Source organism: Lissotriton vulgaris, chromosome 1_1, assembly GCF_964263255.1.
Source record: "Lissotriton vulgaris chromosome 1_1, aLisVul1.2, whole genome shotgun sequence".
NCBI lineage: Eukaryota > Metazoa > Chordata > Amphibia > Caudata > Salamandridae > Lissotriton > Lissotriton vulgaris.
The window spans coordinates 1264491621-1264515817 of NC_141685.1; the positions used below are offsets into that span (position 1 = coordinate 1264491621).

At 44.9% G+C, this 24197-nt stretch overlaps 1 protein-coding gene across 4 annotated transcripts in view; it reads right to left on the reverse strand.

The window, feature by feature from the left end:
- TESPA1 (thymocyte expressed, positive selection associated 1) overlaps nucleotides 1-24197 on the reverse strand; it is a 434050-nt gene that overhangs the window by 178145 nt on the left and 231708 nt on the right. For all 4 annotated transcript variants that reach the window (XM_086964621.1, XM_086964612.1, XM_086964631.1 and 1 more), the window contains exon 2: nucleotides 14617-14833. In XM_086964621.1, the coding sequence (XP_086820747.1) occupies nucleotides 14617-14779 (163 nt within the window). In that variant the 5' untranslated portion in view covers nucleotides 14780-14833. The remainder of the gene's footprint in view (nucleotides 1-14616; nucleotides 14834-24197) is intronic.

Here is a 24197-nt window from a genome sequence, read left to right on the forward strand (position 1 = left end):
TCTTTCTTTTTCTCAAGTAGGTTTTCCTGCAGAACTATTAACAGACCAGGGGACTCCTTTCATGGCCAAACTGATGAAAGAAGTGTGTAAAGTTTTAGGAATTCATCAAATTCGAACGGCAGTGTACCACCCCCAGACGGATGGTCTGGTGGAAAGGTACAACAAAACTATTAAAAGTATACTCAAGAAACTAATAGGAGAAACAGGAAAAGATTGGGACAGGAAGCTACCCTTAGTGCTCTTTGCCATTCGAACTCATGAACAGAAGTCGACAGGCTTTTCTCCTTTTGAGCTTCTATTTGGGAGGAAACCTCACACTTTATTAGACATGGCAGCTGAACAGTGGACAGAGGAGGAAGATGAGGGCAAACCCTTACTGGGATACGTGCAGACCTTAAAAGAAACACTAGCTAGTCTGTGGGACGCTGTCCATCAGAATATGGAGAAGGCCCAAGCCAGACAGAAAACACAGTATGATCGCACTAGCCACATGATGGAATTAACGGTAGGGGACAAGGTCTTAATACTTCTTCCCTCCTCTGATAAGAAGTTGTTAGCAACATGGCAAGGACTCTATACGGTAAAACAAAAAGTAACTCCAGTTTCCTATAGAGTTGCTGTACCTCATACTAACAAAATAGGGCAAACATATCACATTAACCTATTTAAGAAATGGGAGGAACCCAATGCTATGCCCCAGGACCAGAATGTAATTCAAACAATTAATCATGTAACCGTTCACAAAACATTAGACTTGCCCCAGAGTTTTGGTGTTAATGAGAAAGAAGAGATACCGAACATGGGAACTAAGTTATCGCTTGAGCAAAAACAACAGTTAACGCAAATATTGGAACAGTATCCCGGGCTTAGCTCAGGCAACCTGGGATGGACATCTCTAGTGGCCTATGACATTATAATCCAGCCAGGAAAGGTGGTTATTGTCAAGCCATACCGAATTCCTGAGGCTAGAAGAGAGGCAGTAGAACAAGAGATTGAAAAGATGCTTCAGGCAGGAATAACTGTACCTTCTAAGAGTAACTGGCGCTCTCCCATAGTGTTAGTGCCCAAACCGGATGGAAGTATTCGTTTTTGCATAGACTTCAGTCAAGTGAACGCTCATTCCAAATTTGACAATTACCCCATGCCCCGAGTGGATGAATTGATAGAAAGATTGGGGGAGGCTCGGGTCATGTCTACCATTGATTTAACCAAAGGCTATTGGCAAATTCCCCTAACCCAGTCAGCTCAGGAAAAGACAGCCTTTTCAACATCATCCGGGTTATATCAATTTAAAGTCATGCCGTTTGGACTCCATGGAGCTCCGGCTACTTTTCAAAGACTTATAGATATTCTACTGCGAGCACATCAAAAATATGCTGTCGCATATTTAGACGATATTTTAGTATACAGTCCCGACTGGAAGACTCATTTAGAACACCTTAAGAACTTTTTTGAAACACTGAATCAGGCGGGGTTGACCATGAACCCAAAGAAAACCACATTGGGAACTGATCAGATCAATTATTTAGGGTATACTATCAGTGAGGGAACCCTTAAACCACAAATAAATAAGTTAGAAGCGATTCAAAAAATCCCTGAACTAACCACGAGAAGAGAAGTGAGAGCTTTTTTAGGATTAGTGGGGTACTATAGGAGATGTATTCCCCAACTATCAGAAGTGGCAAGCCCCCTTACAGATTTACTAAGAGATAAACCTTTCAGAGCTAAAATTAAGTGGGGCCAATCACAAGAGAAGAGTTTTAAGGCCTTAAAAACGTTATTATGTCATGCTCCAGTGTTGACTTGTCCTGACTACAAGAAGTCATTTGTACTACAAACAGACGCTTCAGACAGGGGGCTGGGAGCAGTACTATCCCAACCAGATTCCCAAGGCATACTTAAGCCAGTACTATTCTTAAGCAGGAAACTGTTTCCAAGAGAAACCAGATATGCTACAATGGAGAAAGAATGCCTTGCCATAAAATGGGCTATGGAATCCTTACAGTACTACTTGTTTGGACGTACCTTCTTCCTGGTAACAGATCATGCCCCATTGACATGGTTAGCCACTAATAAGGATACCAACGCTAAAGTCTTAAGATGGTTCCTGGCATTACAACCTTTTTCCTTTCAGACTTTACACATGCCAGGAAAACTCAAGGGAATGTGGACTACTTATCCAGGTACCCTGTATCAGAATGGCCCGATCGTCCATCCCAAGAAGAGAGGCAATGTGGTAGGGGCTGGCCAGAACATAGAATAGCCGAGGATTTCAAGATGGCGCCCGGCTGGGCGCCCTTTTATGCGGCGATCAGCGGACCAGCCTCGCAGAGGGAAGAGAGTGAGGACGGATGACGGGAGGAGACGCACGACGGTTACTTCCGGTGGGAGAGATCAGGAGGGGATTGCGAGGCGGCGGGAGCAGAGAAGGACGCGGAAGAGAGCCCCGGAATTGGACACAGCAGAGTGGCGGTGAAAGCAGAGGAACCAGCAGAGACGTCCCAGAAGGTCGACGCGACGCTACTGGAGGGGAATCCTCCAAAATACAACGCGCTCGTATCCGGTAGTTCCCTGAGGCCACAGGACACCGAGATACCCAATGCTACGGTCCAAGGGGATCGTAGCCCCAGGCAAGTGACGTGGAGGGAAGGGTGGAGGAGGAGGTTGGGGGGAAAGGGTTTTTGGGGGTTTTGGCGTAAATAAGGGCACTTGCTTTTGAATGTCTGGCATACCCTTGACCCAAGAATCCTGTACCTGTACCTTTGACCTTTCCCAATAAGCACCTTTTTTATCACTCTACTTGTAGTGACCTTTTTCATGGTGATGGGAAGCACACTATATTCTAGTGACAAAACAGACAGACAGTGACTGTAGTGTCCTTTCTTTTCTCTGTTTGCCTTTTGGGAAGCACCGGCCAGGATCACAGTGTGGAAGCAGTGCAGTTACAAGAGGAGAATCTACCCTGCAAGACTATATACTAGGACGGTGTGCCGGGACCTCAAAGTTCTCTTTTCATTTTGTATAGTGATACACTCCAACTGTCTGGACTGTGAGAAATAAATACTAACCAATTAGAGACTGTTTTGGGAGAAGTATGTTTCCACTTAGAGAGTGCTAATACAGTACAAGTGACCTTTTCCCTACCGTCCTTGCTGATAAAAGTAAAAACTATTACAGTGGGATATCTGAAATAAGATGCCGCAACCTATAACTGTAAAGGATATGATAACCCAACTAGCAGAAGGACAGAGACACTTACAATTAGTGTTAGAGCAACAGAATGAAAATGCTCAAAAGGAAAGAGAGTCTTTCCAAACTGCAATGAAAGAACAGGCTGCTTTGTTAACCAGCAATCAAAAAGTCCAAGATACTGCCATTCTGCATCTCACAGACGCTATCTCTAATGCTCAAGTACATCCTAACGTACCTGGGAGTGTTTTACAAAAATTTCAAGAAGGGGAAGATCCAGATTTCTTTTTCACTAACTTTGAACGAGTAGCTGCCACTGCTACTTGGCCTCCCGAGCGATGGGGTCAGTATATCGCACCATTACTGTCTGGAGAATTACAGGCAGCATACCAAGCTGCCAACCCAGCTGGAGTAACCCCATATCAAGAGATAAAGAAAGCAATTTTAGAGAGATTGGGTTGCGACCATGAGTATTACCGGGCCCGCTTTCGAAAAGAGAAATGGGTCACGGGGAACAATCCACGGGCCTTATACTATCGGGTTAGAGACCTGGGGAATCGGTGGCTCCAACCTCATGCTTCGTTACCTCAAGAGGTTACTGAACGGATTTTTCTAGAACAATATCTGGAGGCCCTACCTAATAACACAAGAGCATGGCTAAAGCAACATGCGGGACTCACAACACAGTCAGCCATTGAACTGGCTTTTGCATATCATCCATCTCCTGATTTTAAAGTCCCCACAGGCAGAACCCCTATTAGTTTTCCCAAACCTACTCAGAGAACTTCCACGGAGTGTGGAGAGAAACGGTCCTTCTCTGCGCTCAGAACCAGCCCTAAAACATTTCCAAAGGTTACTAGTCCAGTTAATATGGGACCCCAGTGTTTTAGATGTGCAGAGTGGGGGCACATTTCACGCAACTGTCCTTTAAACAATGACAATATGGAGCCCATGGAGGTGGGGTGGACGAGAGGCAGAGTACTGGTAACTGGAATTCCTAGGAGAAGGTATAAGAAGACCATCCGTCTCAATGGAAAAAACATTGAGGCTTTACTAGATACGGGTTGTCATCACACAGTAGTAGCACAGGACTTAGTTCCCTTACACTCTATTTATGAAGAAGAGACAGTTTTAGTTTGATGTGTACATGGGGACTTTAAAGAATACCCCTTAGCGGAAGTGTTACTAGAGATAGATGGATATCCTCAAGTAAGGAAGGTAGGAGTAGTCCCCACATTACCCGAAAACATTCTGCTAGGTACTGACTTACCCCGGTTTCATGAATATCTGACAGCAGTATCTAATCAGGAAGAGGAAATAGACTGGTTACAAGAAGCTCCCTTTTCCGGTGAAAGTATAACTAGTTCTAGAGATAGGGAAAAGAAGTCTAAAAATGAGAAAAGAAGGGACAAGGACAGATATACTTCTGCCTGTCAAAATATTGCCTCATGTCTACTCTTTTCTCCAGAAAATGGCAATACTCCGACTCAGAGTTTTCGTGCAGACCAGAAAGATGACAGCACCCTTACGAATGCCTGGAATCAAGTGCAGGAGTTCAAGTCAGAGAAGGTAGGACCATATTTTTTTGTAAAAAGAGGGTTGCTATACAGAGTCAGTGAAGGACAGGGGAGTAAAATTGAGCAGTTGTTAGTACCAATAGCCTTCAGGGAACAAGTATTGCAGTTAGCACACACCAAGGCAGGAGGAGGTCATTACGGGCAAGAACTGACATTGAAGTATCAGTTAGAGAGGTTCTATTGGCCGGGGGTGTATCGAGAGACGGCCATGTTCTGCGCTGCCTGTCCACAATGTCAGTTGGTGAATCCTTCTAAAGACAGAAAGGTACCATTGTATCCTTTACCAATTATAGATTTTTCTTTTCAACGGGTCGGAATGGATCTAGTAGGACCCTTACTTCCCTCAGCTAGGGGACACCAATACATATTGGTTCTGGTAGATTACGCCACCAGATACCCAGAGGCTATTCCTCTCACCAGTATGACTACGGTGGCAGTCCCACAAGCTATGGTATCTTTCTTTTTCTCAAGTAGGTTTTCCTGCAGAACTATTAACAGACCAGGGGACTCCTTTCATGGCCAAACTGATGAAAGAAGTGTGTAAAGTTTTAGGAATTCATCAAATTCGAACGGCAGTGTACCACCCCCAGACGGATGGTCTGGTGGAAAGGTACAACAAAACTATTAAACGTATACTCAAGAAACTAATAGGAGAAACAGGAAAAGATTGGGACAGGAAGCTATCCTTAGTGCTCTTTGCCATTCGAACTCATGAACAGAAGTCGACAGGCTTTTCTCCTTTTGAGCTTCTATTTGGGAGGAAACCTCACACTTTATTAGACATGGCAGCTGAACAGTGGACAGAGGAGGAAGATGAGGGCAAACCCTTACTGGGATACGTGCAGACCTTAAAAGAAACACTAGCTAGTCTGTGGAACACTGTCCATCGGAATATGGAGAAGGCCCAAGCCAGACAGAAAACACAGTATGATCGCACTAGCCACATGAGGGAATTAACGGTAGGGGACAAGGTCTTAATACTTCTTCCCTCCTCTGATAAGAAGTTGTTAGCAACATGGCAAGGACTCTATACGGTAAAACAAAAAGTAACTCCAGTTTCCTATAGAGTTGCTGTACCTCATACTAACAAAATAGGGCAAACATATCACATTAACCTATTTAAGAAATGGGAGGATCCCAATGCTATGCCCCAGGACCAGAATGTAATTCAAACGATTAATCATGTAACCGTTCACAAAACATTAGACTTGCCCCAGAGTTTTGGTGTTAATGAGAAAGAAGAGATACCGAACATGGGAACTAAGTTATCGCTTGAGCAAAAACAACAGTTAATGCAAATATTGGAACAGTATCCCGGGCTTAGCTCAGGCAACCTGGGATGGACATCTCTAGTGGCCTATGATATTATAATCCAGCCAGGAAAGGTGGTTATTGTCAAGCCATACCGAATTCCTGAGGCTAGAAGAGAGGCAGTAGAACAAGAGATTGAAAAGATGCTTCAGGCAGGAATAACTGTACCTTCTAAGAGTAACTGGCGCTCTCCCATAGTGTTAGTGCCCAAACCGGATGGAAGTATTCGTTTTTGCATAGACTTCAGTCAAGTGAACGCTCATTCCAAATTTGACAATTACCCCATGCCCCGAGTGGATGAATTGATAGAAAGATTGGGGGAGGCTCGGGTCATGTCTACCATTGATTTAACCAAAGGCTATTGGCAAATTCCCCTAACCCAGTCAGCTCAGGAAAAGACAGCCTTTTCAACACCATCCGGGTTATATCAATTTAAAGTCATGCCGTTTGGACTCCATGGAGCTCCGGCTACTTTTCAAAGACTTATAGATATTCTACCGCGAGCACATCAAAAATATGCTGTCGCATATTTAGACGATATTTTAGTATACAGTCCCGACTGGAAGACTCATTTAGAACACCTTAAGAACTCTTTTGAAACACTGAATCAGGCGGGGTTGACCATGAACCCAAAGAAAACCACATTGGGAACTGATCATATCAATTATTTAGGGTATACTATCAGTGAGGGAACCCTTAACCCACAAATAAATAAGTTAGAAGCGATTCAAAAAATCCCTGAACCAACCACTAGAAGAGAAGTGAGAGCTTTTTTAGGATTAGTGGGGTACTATAGGAGATGTATTCCCCAACTATCAGAAGTGGCAAGCCCCCTTACAGATTTACTAAGAGATAAACCTTTCAGAGCTAAAATTAAGTGGGGCCAATCACAAGAGAAGAGTTTTAAGGCCTTAAAAACGTTATTATGTCATGCTCCAGTGTTGACTTGTCCTGACTACAAGAAGTCATTTGTACTACAAACAGACGCTTCAGACAGGGGGCTGGGAGCAGTACTATCCCAACCAGATTCCCAAGGCATACTTAAGCCAGTACTATTCTTAAGCAGGAAACTGTTTCCAAGAGAAACCAGATATGCTACAATGGAGAAAGAATGCCTTGCCATAAAATGGGCTATGGAATCCTTACAGTACTACTTGTTTGGACGTACCTTCTTCCTGGTAACAGATCATGCCCCATTGACATGGTTAGCCACTAATAAGGATACCAACGCTAAAGTCTTAAGATGGTTCCTGGCATTACAACCTTTTTCCTTTCAGACTTTACACATGCCAGGAAAACTCAAGGGAATGTGGACTACTTATCCAGGTACCCTGTATCAGAATGGCCCGATCGTCCATCCCAAGAAGAGAGGCAATGTGGTAGGGGCTGGCCAGAACATAGAATAGCCGAGGATTTCAAGATGGCGCCCGGCTGGGCGCCCTTTTATGCGGCGATCAGCGGACCAGCCTCGCAGAGGGAAGAGAGTGAGGACGGATGACGGGAGGAGACGCACGACGGTTACTTCCGGTGGGAGAGATCAGGAGGGGATTGCGAGGCGGCGGGAGCAGAGAAGGACGCGGAAGAGAGCCCCGGAATTGGACACAGCAGAGTGGCGGTGAAAGCAGAGGAACCAGCAGAGACGTCCCAGAAGGTCGACGCGACGCTACTGGAGGGGAATCCTCCAAAATACAACGCGCTCGTATCCGGTAGTTCCCTGAGGCCACAGGACACCGAGATACCCAATGCTACGGTCCAAGGGGATCGTAGCCCCAGGCAAGTGACGTGGAGGGAAGGGTGGAGGAGGAGGTTGGGGGGAAAGGGTTTTTGGGGGTTTTGGCGTAAATAAGGGCACTTGCTTTTGAATGTCTGGCATACCCTTGACCCAAGAATCCTGTACCTGTACCTTTGACCTTTCCCAATAAGCACCTTTTTTATCACTCTACTTGTAGTGACCTTTTTCATGGTGATGGGAAGCACACTATATTCTAGTGACAAAACAGACAGACAGTGACTGTAGTGTCCTTTCTTTTCTCTGTTTGCCTTTTGGGAAGCACCGGCCAGGATCACAGTGTGGAAGCAGTGCAGTTACAAGAGGAGAATCTACCCTGCAAGACTATATACTAGGACGGTGTGCCGGGACCTCAAAGTTCTCTTTTCATTTTGTATAGTGATACACTCCAACTGTCTGGACTGTGAGAAATAAATACTAACCAATTAGAGACTGTTTTGGGAGAAGTATGTTTCCACTTAGAGAGTGCTAATACAGTACAAGTGACCTTTTCCCTACCGTCCTTGCTGATAAAAGTAAAAACTATTACAGTGGGATATCTGAAATAAGATGCCGCAACCTATAACTGTAAAGGATATGATAACCCAACTAGCAGAAGGACAGAGACACTTACAATTAGTGTTAGAGCAACAGAATGAAAATGCTCAAAAGGAAAGAGAGTCTTTCCAAACTGCAATGAAAGAACAGGCTGCTTTGTTAACCAGCAATCAAAAAGTCCAAGATACTGCCATTCTGCATCTCACAGACGCTATCTCTAATGCTCAAGTACATCCTAACGTACCTGGGAGTGTTTTACAAAAATTTCAAGAAGGGGAAGATCCAGATTTCTTTTTCACTAACTTTGAACGAGTAGCTGCCACTGCTACTTGGCCTCCCGAGCGATGGGGTCAGTATATCGCACCATTACTGTCTGGAGAATTACAGGCAGCATACCAAGCTGCCAACCCAGCTGGAGTAACCCCATATCAAGAGATAAAGAAAGCAATTTTAGAGAGATTGGGTTGCGACCATGAGTATTACCGGGCCCGCTTTCGAAAAGAGAAATGGGTCACGGGGAACAATCCACGGGCCTTATACTATCGGGTTAGAGACCTGGGGAATCGGTGGCTCCAACCTCATGCTTCGTTACCTCAAGAGGTTACTGAACGGATTTTTCTAGAACAATATCTGGAGGCCCTACCTAATAACACAAGAGCATGGCTAAAGCAACATGCGGGACTCACAACACAGTCAGCCATTGAACTGGCTTTTGCATATCATCCATCTCCTGATTTTAAAGTCCCCACAGGCAGAACCCCTATTAGTTTTCCCAAACCTACTCAGAGAACTTCCACGGAGTGTGGAGAGAAACGGTCCTTCTCTGCGCTCAGAACCAGCCCTAAAACATTTCCAAAGGTTACTAGTCCAGTTAATATGGGACCCCAGTGTTTTAGATGTGCAGAGTGGGGGCACATTTCACGCAACTGTCCTTTAAACAATGACAATATGGAGCCCATGGAGGTGGGGTGGACGAGAGGCAGAGTACTGGTAACTGGAATTCCTAGGAGAAGGTATAAGAAGACCATCCGTCTCAATGGAAAAAACATTGAGGCTTTACTAGATACGGGTTGTCATCACACAGTAGTAGCACAGGACTTAGTTCCCTTACACTCTATTTATGAAGAAGAGACAGTTTTAGTTTGATGTGTACATGGGGACTTTAAAGAATACCCCTTAGCGGAAGTGTTACTAGAGATAGATGGATATCCTCAAGTAAGGAAGGTAGGAGTAGTCCCCACATTACCCGAAAACATTCTGCTAGGTACTGACTTACCCCGGTTTCATGAATATCTGACAGCAGTATCTAATCAGGAAGAGGAAATAGACTGGTTACAAGAAGCTCCCTTTTCCGGTGAAAGTATAACTAGTTCTAGAGATAGGGAAAAGAAGTCTAAAAATGAGAAAAGAAGGGACAAGGACAGATATACTTCTGCCTGTCAAAATATTGCCTCATGTCTACTCTTTTCTCCAGAAAATGGCAATACTCCGACTCAGAGTTTTCGTGCAGACCAGAAAGATGACAGCACCCTTACGAATGCCTGGAATCAAGTGCAGGAGTTCAAGTCAGAGAAGGTAGGACCATATTTTTTTGTAAAAAGAGGGTTGCTATACAGAGTCAGTGAAGGACAGGGGAGTAAAATTGAGCAGTTGTTAGTACCAATAGCCTTCAGGGAACAAGTATTGCAGTTAGCACACACCAAGGCAGGAGGAGGTCATTACGGGCAAGAACTGACATTGAAGTATCAGTTAGAGAGGTTCTATTGGCCGGGGGTGTATCGAGAGACGGCCATGTTCTGCGCTGCCTGTCCACAATGTCAGTTGGTGAATCCTTCTAAAGACAGAAAGGTACCATTGTATCCTTTACCAATTATAGATTTTTCTTTTCAACGGGTCGGAATGGATCTAGTAGGACCCTTACTTCCCTCAGCTAGGGGACACCAATACATATTGGTTCTGGTAGATTACGCCACCAGATACCCAGAGGCTATTCCTCTCACCAGTATGACTACGGTGGCAGTCCCACAAGCTATGGTATCTTTCTTTTTCTCAAGTAGGTTTTCCTGCAGAACTATTAACAGACCAGGGGACTCCTTTCATGGCCAAACTGATGAAAGAAGTGTGTAAAGTTTTAGGAATTCATCAAATTCGAACGGCAGTGTACCACCCCCAGACGGATGGTCTGGTGGAAAGGTACAACAAAACTATTAAACGTATACTCAAGAAACTAATAGGAGAAACAGGAAAAGATTGGGACAGGAAGCTATCCTTAGTGCTCTTTGCCATTCGAACTCATGAACAGAAGTCGACAGGCTTTTCTCCTTTTGAGCTTCTATTTGGGAGGAAACCTCACACTTTATTAGACATGGCAGCTGAACAGTGGACAGAGGAGGAAGATGAGGGCAAACCCTTACTGGGATACGTGCAGACCTTAAAAGAAACACTAGCTAGTCTGTGGAACACTGTCCATCGGAATATGGAGAAGGCCCAAGCCAGACAGAAAACACAGTATGATCGCACTAGCCACATGAGGGAATTAACGGTAGGGGACAAGGTCTTAATACTTCTTCCCTCCTCTGATAAGAAGTTGTTAGCAACATGGCAAGGACTCTATACGGTAAAACAAAAAGTAACTCCAGTTTCCTATAGAGTTGCTGTACCTCATACTAACAAAATAGGGCAAACATATCACATTAACCTATTTAAGAAATGGGAGGATCCCAATGCTATGCCCCAGGACCAGAATGTAATTCAAACGATTAATCATGTAACCGTTCACAAAACATTAGACTTGCCCCAGAGTTTTGGTGTTAATGAGAAAGAAGAGATACCGAACATGGGAACTAAGTTATCGCTTGAGCAAAAACAACAGTTAATGCAAATATTGGAACAGTATCCCGGGCTTAGCTCAGGCAACCTGGGATGGACATCTCTAGTGGCCTATGATATTATAATCCAGCCAGGAAAGGTGGTTATTGTCAAGCCATACCGAATTCCTGAGGCTAGAAGAGAGGCAGTAGAACAAGAGATTGAAAAGATGCTTCAGGCAGGAATAACTGTACCTTCTAAGAGTAACTGGCGCTCTCCCATAGTGTTAGTGCCCAAACCGGATGGAAGTATTCGTTTTTGCATAGACTTCAGTCAAGTGAACGCTCATTCCAAATTTGACAATTACCCCATGCCCCGAGTGGATGAATTGATAGAAAGATTGGGGGAGGCTCGGGTCATGTCTACCATTGATTTAACCAAAGGCTATTGGCAAATTCCCCTAACCCAGTCAGCTCAGGAAAAGACAGCCTTTTCAACACCATCCGGGTTATATCAATTTAAAGTCATGCCGTTTGGACTCCATGGAGCTCCGGCTACTTTTCAAAGACTTATAGATATTCTACCGCGAGCACATCAAAAATATGCTGTCGCATATTTAGACGATATTTTAGTATACAGTCCCGACTGGAAGACTCATTTAGAACACCTTAAGAACTCTTTTGAAACACTGAATCAGGCGGGGTTGACCATGAACCCAAAGAAAACCACATTGGGAACTGATCATATCAATTATTTAGGGTATACTATCAGTGAGGGAACCCTTAACCCACAAATAAATAAGTTAGAAGCGATTCAAAAAATCCCTGAACCAACCACTAGAAGAGAAGTGAGAGCTTTTTTAGGATTAGTGGGGTACTATAGGAGATGTATTCCCCAACTATCAGAAGTGGCAAGCCCCCTTACAGATTTACTAAGAGATAAACCTTTCAGAGCTAAAATTAAGTGCGGCCAATCACAAGAGAAGAGTTTTAAGGCCTTAAAAACGTTATTATGTCATGCTCCAGTGTTGACTTGTCCTGACTACAAGAAGTCATTAGTACTACAAACAGACGCTTCAGACAGGGGGCTGGGAGCAGTACTATCCCAACCAGATTCCCAAGGCATACTTAAGCCAGTACTATTCTTAAGCAGGAAACTGTTTCCAAGAGAAACCAGATATGCTACAATGGAGAAAGAATGCCTTGCCATAAAATGGGCTATGGAATCCTTACAGTACTACTTGTTTGGACGTACCTTCTTCCTGGTAACAGATCATGCCCCATTGACATGGTTAGCCACTAATAAGGATACCAACGCTAAAGTCTTAAGATGGTTCCTGGCATTACAACCTTTTTCCTTTCAGACTTTACACATGCCAGGAAAACTACAAGGGAATGTGGACTACTTATCCAGGTACCCTGTATCAGAATGGCCCGATCGTCCATCCCAAGAAGAGAGGCAATGTGGTAGGGGCTGGCCAGAACATAGAATAGCCGAGGATTTCAAGATGGCGCCCGGCTGGGCGCCCTTTGTTGCGGCGATCAGTGGACCAGCCTCGCAGAGGGAAGAGAGTAAGGACGGACGACGGGAGGAGACGCACGACGGTTACCTCAGATGGGAGAGATCAGGAGGGGATTGCGAGGCGGCGGGAGCAGAGAAGAGCGCGGAAGAGAGCCCCGGAATTGGACACAGCAGAGTGGCGGTGAAAGCAGAGGAACCAGCAGAGACGTCCCAGAAGGTCGGCGCGACGCTACTGGAGGGGAATCCTCCAAAATACAACGCGCTCGTATCCGGTAGTTCCCTGAGGCCACAGGACACCGAGATACCCAATGCTACGGTCCAAGGGGATCGTAGCCCCAGGCAAGTGACGTGGAGGAGGAGGTTGGAGGGAAAGGGTTTCTGGGGTTTTTGGCGTAAATAAGGGCACTTGCTTTTGAATGTCTGGCACACCCTTGACCCAAGAACCCTGTACCTGTACCTTTGACCTTTCCCAATAAGCACCTTTTTATCACACTACTTGTGGTGACCTTTTTCTTGGTGATGGGGAGCACACTATATTCTAGTGACAAAACAGACAGCCAGTGACTGTAGTGTCCTTTCTTTTCTCTGTTTGCCTTTTGGGAAGCACCGGCCAGGACCACAGTGTGGAAGCAGTGCAGTTACAAGAGGAGAATCTACCCTGCAAGACTATATACTAGGACGGTGTGCCAGGCTGCAAAGTTCTCTCTTCATTTTGTATAGTGATACACTCCAACTGTCTGGACTGTTGTGGGAGAAGTATGTTTCTACCTAGAGAGTGCTAATACAAAACAGGTGACCTTTTCCCTACCGCCCTTGCTGATAAAAGTAAAAACTATCACAGTGGTATTCTATAAATCTGAAATGGGGTTCAATTTAGATGCTCAGATGCTTTGTATCTCCACACCGACTAGACCCCACAATACATATTATAAAAGAACCATTACTGTACCTACAAGCGTAAACACTGTTGTGTTTACCTGAAGAGTTCAAACGTGGCCTTTCAGGGATGATGAGAACTGGGAAAGTACTCTTCCCCCTTTTTACCTGCTATTTTTTTGAAGAGTGGAAGAAGTTCACAATTCTGTTCCAGCCAACACTTCACATTGTTTGACAGTTAAGACGAAAGATGCTAAGATATTTACTTTGACATTACTACAACAATTAAGTATGTACTTTCAAGTTAAATGTTTGCATATAATCGGAAAATATGCGCTATTTTTACTAAATCATATCCCTACAGGCTAAGCATTTGAATTTTAAACTGTCATCAGAATCATACAGGAATATTAAAAAAATTATTAAACTTTGCCTCAATCACAAATGTGGGAGCTAAACGAGATTCCAGGTATTTTGAGAGGGAGAATTTAACCCAAGTGTATCATTTGATCATTTAGCATATTATTGTGAAGCATTATATATTTCAGCTCGTAAAATAGCCATATTCTAGCCCTGGCAGTATCCCCAAAGCAAACCCTAACCTGAAATTAGTTACTATATTTCAAAGCAATATTGTGCCTGCAAAATATTTTCCAGAAGGCTGTACCATGCTAATTGACTGGTAGGTTTTTAACAGCTTTATCTTGCTGAGGGTATCATGTTTTGTAGAATACACTAAATATCCTTCGGTCATTACCCGTGATGCTCTTCCTTATTAAAAAGCAGACAGGGCAGAATTCTTCATTTTCTTCTTATGTTTAAGGATTACAGTTGAAACAGAAGATCATTTTACTTTCCATCGCCTCGTGCTTCGTCAACGTCTACAATAAGATGAATGTTTATTTGGGTAATATTATGTATAACATATTGACCATTAAATGAACTATTACCTACAAACAGTACTAAGACAAGTCTGCTGAGGTGATCAAAGCGCGGGTCTCCTCTTACCGTCCAGGAAGACGTCATCCAGCTGCCGCTGTGGCAGTTCTGGCACATCCTGCATGGCTGCATCTGCATCCATCTCATCCACTGTGGTGTGCCAGTGTCGCGTGCGCCGGGCCCAGGCTCTTCTTTTATCCGCAGATCCTCTGGCGCAGGATAGGTCTTCCATGGCGCGAGGCAGTTACTGTATATAGCGGAACTCTTTTAGGGCTGCGTTAAAGACCTAGACAGGAGGGAGGATGAACAAATAAATCTTTTGGAGGGGTTTTTGAGAAACACATGTTTCTGTAGCGCAGTGGGTGTGATGGAGCAATGTGAAGCCCTGCAGGGAAGAAGTCCTAACTTATATGGGTCCAGGCCCCAAACCAGAAGGTAACCATCCCTAAAACCTTAAATGTGGCCACCCGGCCTGGCATTAGCCAGATAGACACAATGGGCAGCCAGTCCCCTGCTAGCCAGCGCCCTGGGGTGCATATTCTCCCTCACGGGGGCACCAGAAAAGAAGACGATGCAGTTTTCATTGAACACTGGATTCTGAATTGGGTGTGGTAAGAAGTGTGCCTGAATGCATCCCATGCCTCTATGTTAGAGTTACTTTGTCACAAAGGATTGTGCAATGTTGACTGGTGTCAAAATATAGCCCCTCTCTTCGAATTGTAAGTCCAAAGTTCCACATTGCTCATGGAAGAGTACAGAGTTACATTGTTACCCCTACTCTAAGGGTAGAAATGTAATTGAATAAATGCAAGACCTTCCAAAAATCAGTGGGTAACTGCGTCCAAAAGGCAGGAGAATGATGACATCAGTATGTGTCCGTCACCCTTCCTGCTTGAAGCATGAAAGTTAAAGGCACATCCGACCTGGGAGGCACCTGCCTGGAGCTCTCACAAGGTTAATGACCAGAGTAGTGACTGGGACGTATTTTTAATCATCATGCTTTGACCCTGAGTTATAGAGAGAGTGTCTGTGACGACTAGCTTCCTGGCTCACCCCAGCAGTCAGGGGTTACCACGCCTCAGGTCCATCAATTGGAGCTGTTCACCACTGGTGTCCCTGGGACAAAGTACTAGTGGAACCCAAACTGGATAACCAAGTATTTTTCTGCAGCACTTGTCTCTCTGGTTAGTGGGACTGAGGAGTACAAACCTTATTCAAGGGATGGTGTCAGGGACATCTCAAGGATTTAGAGGACCCAGGACCAAACATAATTTGTGGCCCCCTGCTTGGAAAAACACTGAATTTATTATACATTTTGAATTCAGTCACAGCCTCTGCAACTATGGTGAGATAAATGAGAACCCTCTTTTTGGACAGACTACATCTGGGCCCAACCCTGCAAAGCACAGTTTCGTTTAGGCTCATCAGCACCAGAGAAGCTTAAACAGTGGCGGCGTGAACAGGCCCGCTGCATGTGGTGCAATGGACTGGTGTCTGATCTTTTGGGCCTGTGCATATGAAGGGTGCAGTTTTTTTTATGGATACCCGTTCTTGCTCTATGAGGAACAGGGATTCTGGATCGTTTGTCATTAACCTGTGATCACACCAGCTCAGTAGTGGCTCTGCATGGACAGTGCAGACATGAAGGGAGCATATAATGCTGCTCTGCAATGCATGTGGCCCACCAGCATGGCCTACACTTGGGTAACACTGCAGCGCAAGCAGTCTCTAGCTAGACTGCACCTTGAAATCAAAAAGACTACTGGCCGAACCAAACCTTTTACCCACAATGCATGGTGAAGCTAGTCTGTCAGCACCCTTCAGGGCATACAGTGCTGATGGGTGCTTTTGATTACTGCACTGCCTCTGCTGCGTGAGACTGGTATTCGGAGTCAAGAGGCACCAGGCTGTGATCACACTGGTCTGGCAGCAGCTTCACAAGAAGGATGCAGTCACAAAGGGAGCACACAATGCCAGTCTTTAGTTCGTAGTAAGTGGCACATTCTTCATAAAGGCAAAGGATTGTCAGTGGGCTGGGCATACACTTTTTAGAATATTAAATATTTGGTGAATCTAACCTGAATCTAATAGGTAATTTTATTTATTCCTCACTATCACTCTGGTAGAAGTCCGAATGGACAGACAGACTGGGCTGGCTAAAAAACAAAAGTAGATAAACCAGTTATATAAAAACTCTAGACAGGCTGAGACTGTCACACAAGCCTAAAGAGGGGGGCCACTTAAATTGTGGGGTCCCTGGGCCAGAGCCCACTTTGCTCATGCCTTAAAATGCTTCATGGGCTGGTGGGTGAGAAATTTGGAACACAATTTACATGTTAATACCAGCTAAGAACAATGACCAGTCAAGCCTTTACTTTATGTAAGAAAAAAACATTAATATACACAAGAAAAAATGAAAAATATACTACACATGAAACTAAGATACACAGTAAAAAACAGAAGTCTCTATGTCCCCCTGGGCCAGAGTTCTGGTCTTAAGCAATATTATATCATCTAGATCTTAAGCATTATAAAGAACAAAGCTAACATTGCATTATACAGGTGCCTGCTGTCTCGCCACAGTTAGTGGAGTCCCACTAGTCCAATAGTCACTGAGCTAGCTGTATGAGGGTAGTCGCTCATCAGGGTGCCAGTCCACTCTGATACCCTCCGATGACAAAAAGGTGGTGAGGGTCTGTACCATGAAGCCTACTGGACACAGTCTAGATTTATTAACATCAGGGCACCCACAGGGATGGATCTACTGCTATTAGTACAAGATAGGTAAGGGAAAGCTGGACTCTATGCAATACCTGTGGAAGAGATGTAGAGTTCAAATGTTAACATTTTCCATAGGGAATTCTTCTCCCAGCTACATATGGTACCTGGAAGCACCCACAGGCTTCCACTGCACAGGAGAAGGGTCAGGGGGGAACAGTATCACCTTTAATGAACGTATAAAGGTTCCAAAGTCTCCCTTAATGTTAATGTGCAGCAAGTTTCCTTATCTTGAGCAGCTGTGCAGCTGTGTGCAGTCTCCTCATGCTTCAAAGTGCCATTCGCCTCCACAAGCATCACAGAAGCTTGTTCTCTGGTGGGATGCTGCCCGATGAGCTGAAGCCAAGCTCCTTCTGCAGATTGGCAAATTCTTTTCATGGTTGATCTACCACAGAGAGACCTTCTCAAATCTAAACTCTGTTCCCGGGTCTACAAAGGAGAATGGCAATCTAACTCCTCTGGATTCCACTCCTGTATCTCAGCTTCCTTAACAATCCTGGTGGGGTGTCCAGTCAGAAAAAATAGAAAAGCCATATCAGTGAGTGAAGCAGGCCTACTTCTCTGTCGCTTGGTACATGCCTGGCCTATCCCACTGTGAGGAAATTTGATTAACTCCAGACCAAGAGCCTTGACCACCACCCAGCAGATTGGAAGGGGTTCGCCAAGCAAGGGAGTCTGAGCTATATACATTTAAGAGATAGTGCCTACCCCAACCAACCACATTTCTACAAGGAGTAGGAAGAGGCACGGGGAGCTCAAATGTCCAGAAAAACAGACCCAGCTCTGCTCACATTAAACGCAATGATCGCTCCCAATCCTCAACCATTAAACACACTGGCTCTCAAAGCACACATTGCAGGTATGACAGAGACAAAAGGAACCCAGGTAAGTGAGACTGCACAGTGTTTACCGGTAGGAGTCTGATAGGTAACCCTTTTTCAAGGGTTCAGGGGTACAGGTACCACTGAGTGTAAAACAATAATGCCAATAATGTCAGCCCATCACAGTCTGGGTTGATAGTGGAGTAGCCGTTCTCTGTAAAAGGGGCGTTCACTATGCATGCCCCCTTGACCTCAGAGCCAAGCTCTAGGGTCTAAATCCATGTAAAGAGTGAGACCCTCTGTGGACACTTGTGTTTGTCATGCTCACAGAGGTAGAGGTGAAAAAACCTACAACAACTTTCCAGTGACTTGCCAGGAGACCAACATAGGGGAGGAAAGAACACTCTCAATAGCAAAGCAGACTTCCCATCCCTGCACAGTTTGACAAGGGAAAAGGAAGGAGGAAGAGAAATATAGAAAAACAGTGACAGTAGGAGAATGAATGGATGAAAGAGAGCAGCAAGCATGAGATCAATAAACAGTTAAAGTGTAAAGGTTGTGGAGCAAAGACACATGAGGTAAAATAAACACAATGCAAGGTTGGCGTTTAATAATGCCTGTGATGTGTTCCTAAGAAAATCTTTCTACTCCCTCAACTGTTTTTTTAATTTTAACAAATTAAGCAAAGTCTGTGACCAGGCTGTAAATACGCACAAGTACAAACACAAACAAATTCATTTGTGGTGAGCATTTTTCCTGGCCCATAAATGAGCTGACACATTTTGTGAACAGAAATCACTCTACATAACAGAGTCCCATGTGGCTATCTATGTGGCATGGAACTCTCATGGCCACGATTTAAATCTCGCCGGTAGAGGTCGTTCACACACCTTAAACTTGCCGGCAATGCGTTGTGTTTCCAGTATAATATACTCATCCGACTTTACCATGTACGTCTGTCTTCGTCCTTTTTGTTTTGTGTACAGTAAAGCGGAGGGAATCCCCCTCCATACACGTATAGCACCTTAGCGTGTGCGACACATTTTAAACTCACTTCACTTAATATTAATTATTTTTCACCAACACTCTCATTGGTCCTGAGGAAAGCCAGTTTTAGAACATAAAAGGCCTGGCTGAAACATGTCGACCACATAGGACGTGGGAGTTCATAATTCGCTCCACCGCGTCCGCTTGCCTTTTTATTCGCTAGCGTGGGCCCAGCTATTAAAGTTCTGTATACCCTCGGGCACTGGGACCCACTGCATAGCTTTTAATTCACTTTCTTATACACCCCCTCACAGCACACTCAGAGAAGTATACCAGCTCCTCAGTAATCTGGAGTCGAAGCACACCCGGGACACATTCGGTGTCACTGTGGTGGGCCCGATGATGAAGCATGCCACCGACTAGGTCGGTGGGTGAGGGCTTAACAACCAAACCAAATGGTTTGCCATCATACGTACTGAGTCTCCCTATGAACACAACCAAGCTAGTCCTTTTTTGATAGTTACATATCTAAAATATCTGCCATGTAACCAGCCTCTGTGGTCCAGCTTTGGATATCCCAGGAAATGACTACTGAAAGCTTACAAGAATGTATCCTCTGTTTGTGAACATCTAAGGAAGACTTAATTGGTTGTGTCGCTCTAGAAATAATTTACAAAGGGGGTGTGGCCAGAAAGATTTCCGAACAACAGCTTTAGAAGGGAGCTCCCGACCTGAATACATCATGCTGCATAATCCTACTGCTCCTCTGCGACGAGTTACTGCCATTTGAGCGCCATTGTGCCTGGGTGGAGCAGAGACACTCCTGGGACCCTCGGGGGCATCTATGAGTACTGAGGTGGCTGGAGGTGAGCAATGTACATGCCCTTACCCGTGGAGACTGCGGGCCTTAAGATCCCAAGTCAAAAAGGAAGATCATCCTAGGGTCATTCTAAAGTCATCTGATGACTTCAGCCAAGCTATTCCTGCAAATATCTGTGGAAGTCATCCGAAGCCATCCTGAAGTATGCCCACAGGGCAAAATATTTAAATGAAATGACTTTATCTAGAGTCATCAGAGAAACTACTCCAGGATTAGTGCCAGATTACTTCAGTCGAAAAGATGTGTTGATCTTGTACTACTGCAGGATGATACCGTGAGGATTTCAGGAATAGTCTGGATTACTCCAAGGTGGGTTCCTGATTATTTCATTGGAATATATGTGATGATGCCTTACCACTGCAGGATAATCCCAGAATGATTTCAGGATTAGTCTGGATTATTCCAGGATGCTCCTATTGGTATTTCAGGATAGGGCTGTGTTATTACAGAATGATCTTGTGATGACTTAAGAATGAGGCAGTATTACTCAAGGATGATCCCAAAATATCTTTAGAATCGGACTACTAATCAATGATGACTTCATGATGGGGATGTATTACCTTAGGATTGGTTCTGGCTGCATTACTTACAGCATGACTATTTCAATATGCGGATGTATTGTAAATATATCTGGAATAGTAATGTGTAAACCTTTGCCATACACAAGAAGTTAGGAAATGTGTACTTTTTTAGTTAGTTTGCAGAGCAGATTACTCCAACAAGCATTGGTAAACGCATTAGGTTTCACCTATGTGATCGATATTAGGCTGGTTTTTGTTGTGAGTTGTAGGTTGCTGAGTAGTTGTACAATATACGTTACAGAAACTGTTAAAGTGTTATGACTCATTTATGTACAAAAATGTCAAATATTGTGCTTATACTAGTGGTTTAGTGCTGGTAAGCAATAGCAAACTTTTGACAACTTTTGGGCCCGGTGCCACTGCACCTGCTGCACCATTGAAATCATGTCCCTAATGCCTGCAAGGTAACATCACTTGTGACTGCTTATTTGTAGTTAAACATGGCAATATTTGATGTTAGAGGAGTTCTGACAACTTTTAGCCCCGGTGCCACTGGACCTGCTGCACCATTCAAATCATGACCCTATTTCCGGTAAGGTAGCTGCACTTGTGACTGCCTGTTTAGTAGTAAAATATTGCAATATTTGGTGTTTGGAGGGGTTCCTAGAGCTTTGGAACCTGGCGTCACTGCACCTGCTGTACCATTGAAATGATGACCCTGTTGCCTGCAAGCTAACTGCACTTGTGGTTGCCTCTTTAGTAATAACATACAGCAATACTTTGAGTTTAGTATGGTGTCTGAAGCTTTTGGTCCTGATGACATTGCACCTGCTGCACTATTGAAATCGTGGCCCTAGTGCTTGCTAAATAACTGCACGTGTGACTGCCTGTTTAGAAATAAAATATAGCAATATTGGGTGTTTAGTGGAGTTATGACAACTTTTGGCCCAGGTGGCACTGCACCTGCTGCACTATTTAAATCAAGCCCCTTTCACATGCAAGGTAACTGCCATTGTGACTGCCTATTCAGTTTTAAATGTTAGCAATACTCTGGGTTTAGTGGAGTCCCTAGAGCGTTTGGCACCGGTGCCACTGCACCTGCTGCACCATTCAAATCAAGTCCCTTTTAACTGCAAGGTAAGTGCAATTGTGGCTGCCTTTTTAGTAGTAAAATATAGCATAGTTCAGGTATTAACTTTATTTTTAACATCCAGTGTTTATTACAATATTTAGAATATGATCATAATGATCAAATAGCTTAAGTTGGAAAAAATCAATCACATAATGCCTACGAAGTGCAAAGAAAAGTACTGGAGGCATGAATAGGAAATGTCTCAAAGGTTCTAAGGATAAAGTATCTGCTTTTCACAACTAAATAATAACAAGCATTGGCAGAGCCAATAGGTCTCGCCTTGCGAAGGTTTAAGTGTTTAGCCAGATATTATTGACTTTACCTATGTGTTTAAGCTGTGCTGCACAGATTCTGCAGCATCCTGAAAAGTTGTAATAAAGAAGTGGCAGGAGCATTTTTGTTACCTTGGATATGACCATAAAAGCATTATGTACAACTGAACGACCATATTAAAAAAGTATTAAAAATAATGTCTTGAGTTTTTCTTGTCCTTTCAATGCTGGCATCTTGTATCTGCCTGTCCCAATGGTTGCTTGTTGTGGGTTTTTTTTGGTTAGGGGGGGGGGGGGAGCATAAATAACAGGAGGGTGAAGGTCAGTCAGTTAGTGAGAGAGTCAGTCAGTGAGAGAGAGTCCGTGAGAGTGAGAGAGTCCAGTCAGTGAGAGTGAGAGAGTCCAGTCAGTGAGAGTGAGAGAGTGCAGTCAGTGAGAGTCAGTGAAAGAGTCAGTCAGTCAGTGAGAGAGTCAGTAAGTCAGTGAGAGAGTCAGTCAGTCAGTGAGAGAGTCAGTCAGCGGGAGAATCAGTAAGTAAGAGAGTCAGTGAGAGAGTCAGTCAGTCAGTGAGAGAGTCAGTCAGCCAGTGAGGCACGCTGCAAGAGCAGAGTGTGGCCCGCCAGAACTGAAGCCTGGACTGCCGTTGGGGTGGTCGGCATACAGGGAGTAGCTCCCCATAACTGCTGATCCAACTGGGGGATGGCTGCAGGTGCAACAGAAGTCATTATTATTACTGTTGGGATGCCAGGTAAGGGCCTGCCCACGCTGATCCTGTACACATTGTGCAGTGAGGTGTGGTGAGACGAGGCTGGCAGCGGGCGAAACTCAACGGTACCAGCTTCATGGTGGGGTTGTGGGGCGAGACCCGCCACCCCACTCCTTGCTCCCCCCTTCTGGACTGTGGCCCAATATGCGTGCACCAAGAGGAAGTGCTGAGGTGGCAGGAGGGTCTGTGGAGAGCTACTGTAGGGACAGAGGGGATTCTCCAGGCATGTGAGGCCCAGCCTAAAAGGAGAGTATGGAGGCAGGATTAGATTGTGCCACCTACAGCGTCCAGGCACAAGGTGAAAGACTGATGCTTTAAGTGGGGGGGGGGGTGGGGGGTGTTGGACTGGGCCGGAGTAGCTTACGTGGAGCTTGGAGGTCGAGGATGCTCACCAGATGATGAGGTGTCTCCTGTGGACACAGCTGAGACTGTAGGGCTCCATCGGTGTCATTGAGGCCTGTGGCATGGGCCTCAGAGACAATGGTAAGGCCAGATATGGGTATATTTTGGGAGGTGACAGATCCCAGTTTGTTGGTGTGGGGGCACTGGACCCTTCCTGCTCCAGAACTAAACCTATCTGGATGCTACTGGGTGGATCGGAGACCAGCGCTGGGACTCGGCGACACTGTGAGCATGTTTCTGTAAGCTGTGCCGAGGACCGTGCTGGAGGCTTCACTCTGGCCTGTTAATGGCCAAGGATACGGTGTTTTGAGGAGCCCAGTAGACATAAATTGATTGGTACACTGCTTATGGAACTGGGAGTGCCCCACTGGCTGAAATCGGAGGGGGGGGGGGGCTACAAGTCCCTCAGGGCCCCACTGGGGCACAGATACTAGCAGCAATTGAGGCCTCAAGCGCCAATGTACAAGACAATATGGATTCGGTCTCCATGGATGTGAACTTGCTGCGGATAGACTTATGTAAGGTAATTGAGAGGTCCCTTGCAACGGAACAAAAAGTGAATAAGCTGCAGGAGGAGGTGTCAGGCAAGTTCCAGGAGGTGAAAGAATGGGTGATTTGTAGGGAAATTTGGAGGGAGCTACACCACGGCCCTATTGTATCGCAACCCTGTGTTTTGCTAACAACAGCAGCATTGTGCTAGATGGTGATGTATGACAGGCATCCCTCTAACATAGATTTTGGAAAAGGGGGTGGTGATGGACAGAGTTTCTGAATGATGCAGAATACTCCTACCCAGTCAAGAGATCAGGGCTTGATCCATCACCGTTTTTTAGCTCACTGCACCATCCCAGCTCAGAACCTGGCTACATGCAAATTAGTCTGTTCCTGTCCCAGTGTATGATGGGAACAGGGCAAACCAAACTACCACGCCAATTCTTATACTGAGAAGGAAACAAGCTTCCGGGGACCGGTTTCTGGCATTTCAGCCGTCGTTGGCCCGGCTTGCTCCCTCTAACATAGCCCAGGAGACACATCACAGAGGGGCATATTATCAAGACAGGTGATACATTATCGCCGTTTTAGCGGCAGAA